This window comes from Geospiza fortis, unplaced genomic scaffold (assembly GCF_000277835.1).
Source record: "Geospiza fortis unplaced genomic scaffold, GeoFor_1.0 scaffold344, whole genome shotgun sequence".
In the NCBI taxonomy this organism is placed as follows: domain Eukaryota; kingdom Metazoa; phylum Chordata; class Aves; order Passeriformes; family Thraupidae; genus Geospiza; species Geospiza fortis.
Genome location: NW_005054584.1, coordinates 394,992 through 401,433, shown reverse-complemented (window position 1 = coordinate 401,433; position 6,442 = coordinate 394,992). Strand labels below are relative to the sequence as shown.

The 6,442-nt window shown below is 55.2% G+C and overlaps 1 protein-coding gene across 1 annotated transcript in view; it reads left to right on the top strand.

Moving 5' to 3' along the window:
- ACE (angiotensin I converting enzyme) overlaps positions 1-6,442 on the top strand; it is a 16,985-nt gene that overhangs the window by 3,029 nt on the left and 7,514 nt on the right. The window contains exons 2-10 of the mRNA XM_031064355.1: positions 401-568; positions 1,848-1,935; positions 2,513-2,656; positions 2,859-3,050; positions 3,177-3,274; positions 3,806-3,978; positions 4,258-4,481; positions 5,840-5,984; positions 6,277-6,375. Coding sequence (XP_030920215.1) covers positions 401-568; positions 1,848-1,935; positions 2,513-2,656; positions 2,859-3,050; positions 3,177-3,274; positions 3,806-3,978; positions 4,258-4,481; positions 5,840-5,984; positions 6,277-6,375 — 1,331 coding nt within the window. The remainder of the gene's footprint in view (positions 1-400; positions 569-1,847; positions 1,936-2,512; positions 2,657-2,858; positions 3,051-3,176; positions 3,275-3,805; positions 3,979-4,257; positions 4,482-5,839; positions 5,985-6,276; positions 6,376-6,442) is intronic.

The window sequence follows — 6,442 nt, the reverse complement described above, 5'->3', positions numbered from 1 at the left end:
CTTCAGAGCTTGTCCCAAAACCAGGGTCCAGCAGATGTCAAAGGCAGCCCAGGAGCACCCAGACATCCTGACTGCATGGCCTGGGCACCCAATCCCAGCTCCCCCATCCCATGTGAGACCCTGGAGCTCCCTCCTAAACACCCTCACAGGCCACCAGTGGGTGCTCATGGAGAGCTCCACGGGGGAGCAGGGGCTGCAGACACTGCAGGGCCAGATGGAAGCTGCTGTTTCTATCCATGAGTGCCATGGGCTGGGGACAGCCCTGCCTGTCACCCCATGTCCTGTCACCTCTGACTCCCACAAAGCCTCATGGCTTTACCCCTGGCCCCCAAACCATCTCCTGGGTGGTGGCACCTCCCAGGGCTGGTCCTGAGCCCCCATGTCCCCTCTCACCATGCAGGTCACGGCATCACTGGAGGAGCAGAACTTCACAGAGCTTTGGGGGAAGAAAGCCAAGGAACTCTATGGCGACAAGTGGAATAACTTCAGTGACCCCCAGCTGAGGAAAATCATTGGATCAATCCAGACCTTGGGACCCTCCAACCTGCCCCTGGAGATGAGAGAGCAGGTAGGCAAGGTGGTGCAGGAGCCCTGGGCAAGGCTGGGGTGCTGTGAAATGCCTTGGGGGGATTTCTCACAAGCATCCAGACTCCACTGCTGGCCTGTTGCATTTTGGAGAGTGTCACTGACCTCTACACAGTGACTGAGGAGGAGATGGGGTGCTATCTCCAGGGGATGCAGGGTGCCTTCTGGCCCTATGAACCAGCCCTAACCTTATCTGGAGCTGTCCCAGCAGGAACTGGAGATTTCCTGCTTACACAGAGCAGTCTTGGGCATCACCTGGAGACCAGCCAGGCTGTGCCCATGGCTGGAGCCAGCTGTCCCAACCCCTCTGGGCTCCTCAGGTTTGCAGCCCACTGAAAAGAAGGGCTAATGCAGCCACCCAGCTCCTGAGCTCCCATAAGACAAGGACTGCTGTGCCTTGGTGACACAGTTCCATGCCAGGGACATCAGGACATCCTGAGCCTTCCCCATCACAGTCCTGAGCTTTCAGGGCAGTTTATCTGAATTTTGATTTCCGTGCTTGAAAATATTGCCCAGGCTGCAGCTGGCAGCCACTCTGCTTTACATGAGCACAGGACAGGCCCTTCCACCCTGACCCACAGCTCCCTGAGAGCCATTCCCAGCCAAGCCCTGGCAAAGCCTCGTGTTGCAATCCCTTCCGGAGAGCTGTCGGCCCCGGTTCCTTCCAGGAAACCCATCCCTGCCCTCCTCCAGACAACAGACAGCATCATGTCTCCTCCCTGCACATCAGTCATGTCTCTCCCATCCCTGGGCAGCTCCATCCCACAGCCACCATTGTCCCCATCTCCATCCCCTCTGCACAGATGGAGCAGAGGAATGGGAGTGGAGAGAGGGACAGAGCAGAGGAATTTCCTTCCCTGGGAATGGGCTTCCCAGGCATGTTCCAGGAAACCTCCTGTTGCTATTGTTTGCTGTTGTTGCAGTTCACAGAAATAAACCCCCCTCGTCCTCTGGCTTTTCTTCTCCTGTTTTTTTTAACCCATTTAGATAAACAGCTTGTGCCGTGGCCCCGCTGACAAAGAGCTTTATAAACAGCCCCTCTCTGGAGCATGGATTGTCTGTCCCAAAGAGCCTCCCTGCTCCCAGCACACCAAAACCCTGAGTGATAACACACTTATCTCACCAAAAATGTGCTGTATAAACAAACCAATCCTTCCCCACATCCATCTGGACACACACACTCCAGAGCTGGGAGATCCTGAAGGGCTGTTCCTGTCCCCTGGCAGCCCCTTTCCTCTCAGCAGTCTTTTCCTTTCCTACAGTACAACACCATCCTCAGTGACATGGACAAAATCTACTCCACGGCCAAGGTGTGCCTGCCCAATGGCACCTGCTGGGATCTGGAGCCAGGTATGGTCCCTGTCCCCTTGATCCTGCCAGCTCCTGGGCACCCCGTGGCCAGGACTTTGTCCTGGTCCCCACATCCTTAGTGGGTTGGGGTTGGCACGTGCCACTCATGTTAATCAGGATTCTCCCAGTGTGAGGATGGGCACTTGTCGCCCTGTTTTCTTAAGTTTTTCTAAGCCTTCTGATGTTTACATTCTTGTAATGAACTTTCTCACACATTTTATGTAAATAACTTATTGTTTTGCATTCTTTTATAAAAGAAGAGAAATTTAAGAAACTCTCAGTTTGCCCAGTGTCATTGGAGAGGTGGCACTTTCACCCTCCAATCCACTGTCGCTTTTGGAAATCTATAAATGTTGAAGTCAGAATTAAACTACCCTCTTTTTTTCCTTAGAAAATCCGGTGTCCACATTTTTCTGTCTCGTGTCCTACAGTGACAGGCTCTTGGGTCTGGCGTGGTGGTGGTGGTGGCACCTCTGCAGAGCTGTGGCAAATGCCTTTCTCTCCAGCAGTCTGAAAAATATCAAAAAAAATAGGAGGACTCCCCTTTCTTATGTTCTCCTTGTCCCCTCTGTCCCAGACCTGTCGGACATCATGGCCACGTCCCGCAGCTACAAGAAGCTGCTGTTTGCCTGGGAGGGCTGGCACAACGCCGCGGGGAACCCGCTGCGCCCCAAGTACCAGGAGTTCGTGCAGCTCAGCAACGCCGCCTACGCCAAGGATGGTACAAACCAAGGGGGCCCCCAAAAAGGGCACGGTCAGGGAGCAGGGGCGGAAACTGGAACTGGGATATTGGAATGCCCTACTGCTCTTTAGGGAAAGGGGAAAATCCTGCTGCTCGTCCCCGGTCCCACCTTTTGAGGGGTGGGTAGCGGGGGCGGCCTGTGGGGTCTGAAGACAAGAGGTTTTCCCTGTGTCCCTGGTAGGATTCAATGACACAGGCAGCTACTGGCGCTCCTGGTACGACTCAGACTCCTTTGAGAAGGACCTGGAGCACATCTACAACCAGCTGGAGCCACTCTACCTCAACCTGCACGCCTTCGTCCGGAGGAAGCTGTACGACCGCTATGGGCCCAAATACATCAACCTGAAGGGTCCCATCCCCGCTCACCTCCTGGGTAAGAGATGAGCCTTCCCCAGCCTGGGGTCAGAGGGGCACACACAAGGCCAGAGAGGTCTCAGTTATCACTGTGTTTCTCTTCTGACCTGCCACCAGCTCTGCTCCAGCTATTTTCTCTTTTCAGGGAACATGTGGGCTCAGCAGTGGAACAACATCTATGACCTGATGATCCCCTACCCTGAGAAACCCAACCTTGATGTCACGAGCACCATGGTGCAGCAGGTGATGGGCTGAGGGACTCATTGGAGGGACCAGGGAGAAAAAGAAGGAGTTGTTTCTGAGGCTGGCCCCTGACATTGGCCCCATGGGAGTAATTTCTCATACTTGTATAAGGGACAGCAGAAAATCCATATCTGGGAGGGAAAGGGACAAAGAAATGGTCTTACTCCATATCTGGCAATGATCAAAGAGGCAGAAAGTGGACAGAAGTGGGCAGTGCACGGGGACTGCTGCCAGTCCCCAGGCTGGGGGCTGCATTGCTGCATTCACAGCATCACACAGCTCCAAGCTCTTCTTGGGTATAAGTCCTGCTCCCTTCTCCTGCCCCTGCTGAGCTCCAACACCATTGCTTGGTGCTTTTTAGCAATGTTCACACCAGTTCTGGGGCTGGGCCTCTCCATCACAGAGAGAGGGGCAGGACCTCAGTCCCTGGGAGCAACTCACCCCCTTCTCACAGTCCTGGAGCATTGGAGGCAATGCCCAGGGCACAGGCAGACCTTCCTCAGCCATAACCCATTGCTTGCTTCCCACCAGGGCTGGAATGCCACTCACATGTTCCGGGTCTCAGAGGAGTTCTTCACCTCCCTGGGGCTTCTGGAGATGCCCCCTGAATTCTGGAAGGAGTCCATGCTGGAAAAGCCGACAGATGGGCGGGAGGTGGTGTGTCATGCCTCAGCCTGGGACTTCTACAACCGCAAGGACTTCAGGTCTGTGGGGACATGCAGGGACCCAGGGCTACAGGGCAAAACCCTCCTATACCCATTGCTGGTCATCCTTTTGGGTACCCCCAGCCTGGCCATGCACCCCAGTATGGCACTTTCTGAGTCAAGGTCTGGGGTGGCAATGCTGCCCTGCCTTCCCCTCCACTTTCTCTTACCCTATGGGGTGCTGCCACCCTCTCTGAGACTCTGGGGAGTCCTTCCCATCAAGGGGGTGCACAGGCAGCCGGGGTCCCTCACTGGGCTCAGGCAATGCTGTTTTCACAGGATCAAGCAGTGCACATCGGTGACCATGGAGCAGCTGTTCACAGTGCACCACGAGATGGGCCACATCCAGTACTACCTGCAATACAAGGACCAGCCCGTGTCCTTCCGCAGCGGGGCCAACCCTGGCTTCCACGAGGCCATCGGGGATGTCCTGTCCCTCTCTGTCTCCACCCCCAGCCACCTCAAGAAAATCGGTCTCCTCAGCAACGCTACTGAGGATGAAGGTATGGCAGCCACGCTGGGGAGCGGGGTGACCCGGAGGGCTCTGGCACTGCCTGTGGCACTGGGAAGGGTTTGAGACATGCCAGGGTGGATTGCAGTCTGACAATGCAGCCCAGAGCTGCCAAAACCCCTTCTCATCTCCATGGGTCCATGCACAACCCCCTCTTGTCTCCATGGGTCCATGTAGAGCCCTTCTTGGCTCCATCCTCTTCACTCCTGAGGCAGGAGTGATGCTCTCCGGAGCTCGCCTGTGCCTTTCCCTTCACCAACAGAGCCCAAACTGGAAAACAACATTTTTGTGCTTGATTGGCTTTGACCTTTCTAGCATTCCTCCCTCCCTCCCTCCCTCCCCAAGAAGCATCCACCAGTGGAGCTGCTGGTGTGGCTCTGAGGAGGTGGCACCAAGCACGCACGTGCACAGTCACGAGGGCAGGCAGAGGGTGACGTGTCCAGCTGCCAGCCAGCACAGCAGGGCAGGACTTGTCGCTGCAGGCACTGCCCAGCTCATCAAGAGCCTCATCCTCCCACTGACATCCCTCAGCCAACACATCAAAGCAGATGGTGGCAGAAGAAATTGAGCACTCCCAGACCTGCCGCGGGCGCTGCTTGGCGGAGGAGGGACAGTCATGGGAACCTCCTGCCGTGTCATTAAATACGTTTTATGACAAGAAAGACATCACAGCAGCCAAGAGCATCGGGCCAGTGCTGCATAAACACAACGAGGCAGATGGTCTCTGCCTCAAGCCACTGCTACCCGGCTTGCCAGCCTTTGGCAGCCAGGCTGCCATAGTCATGGCAGCCAATAGCCCCTCAGGGCAGTGCTGCCAACCCTTCTCTGACCCCACAGCTTCAGCTGGGTCTCCAGCAGGTCTTTCTCCAAATCTCCTTCCCTGGGTTTCCTTGAGGGGGAAAACAGGTGTCACCATCCCCTGTGCTCCTCATGGTATGGTGGTGGTTGTCCTACAGATGACTCTGGTTCTGGGTCTAAACCATCAGAGCCTTTGCAGTGGTGTGACTGCAGAACAAACTCCCCCCAAGCCCCTCACCCTGAGGCCCCAGGGTGGAAGTATGAAGAGCTATATTCACCAAAGACCTTTTAACTCTGAGAGCTGGGCTAAGGGCAGGGGACACCACACTTGTCACTCTCATTGTCCCCAGTCAGTAAAAGGCACATGTAACTGTATTTATAGACACCTCCTGTGTCCTACACAACTTTCTCTGGGCACAAGGTTGGGTGTTGAGATGCTTTCCCCATTTCTCATCCATATCTGCCAGCCCTCTTGCCCACTAAAATTGTGGTGCCTGTAGTGCTGTCTATGCAGACCCCTTTCCAGCCTGGTTCAGGCTCTGTTTCATGCAGAGAGCAATATCAACTACCTGCTGAAGATGGCCCTGGAGAAGATTGCCTTCCTGCCCTTTGGCTACCTCATTGACCAGTGGCGCTGGAATGTGTTCAGTGGCCGCACGCCGCCGAGCCGCTACAACTACGACTGGTGGTACCTGAGGTGGGGGAGTCACCAAGGGGGATGGGGCTGTGGGAGCTGGGCATGTGCAAGGAAGGGAGGCAGGAAAGAGGAAAGAAAAAGCATAAAAGTAGCCACGGAAATGGTGGGAGAGCAATGGATTGATGGGTGGGTGTGTAGGATGGATGGATGGATGGATGGATGGATGGATGGATGGATATACACGGAATCATGCTCTAACTGTGCAGATTTCTTCAGCACTCTGCCAAGCCTGCCCATTCTTTGATTAGGTTCTTCTGACCCTTTATTATTCCCATGCTCATGTTGTCCACAGAACCAAATACCAGGGCATCTGCGCCCCGATTTCAAGGAATGAGAGCAACTTTGACCCTGGAGCAAAGTACCACATCCCGGGGAACACTCCTTACATCAGGTAGAGGAAGTGTTGGCAAGGGGACCAAGGTTTGGGGTGCAGTGGGTGGGGGACCACATCTGTGAGC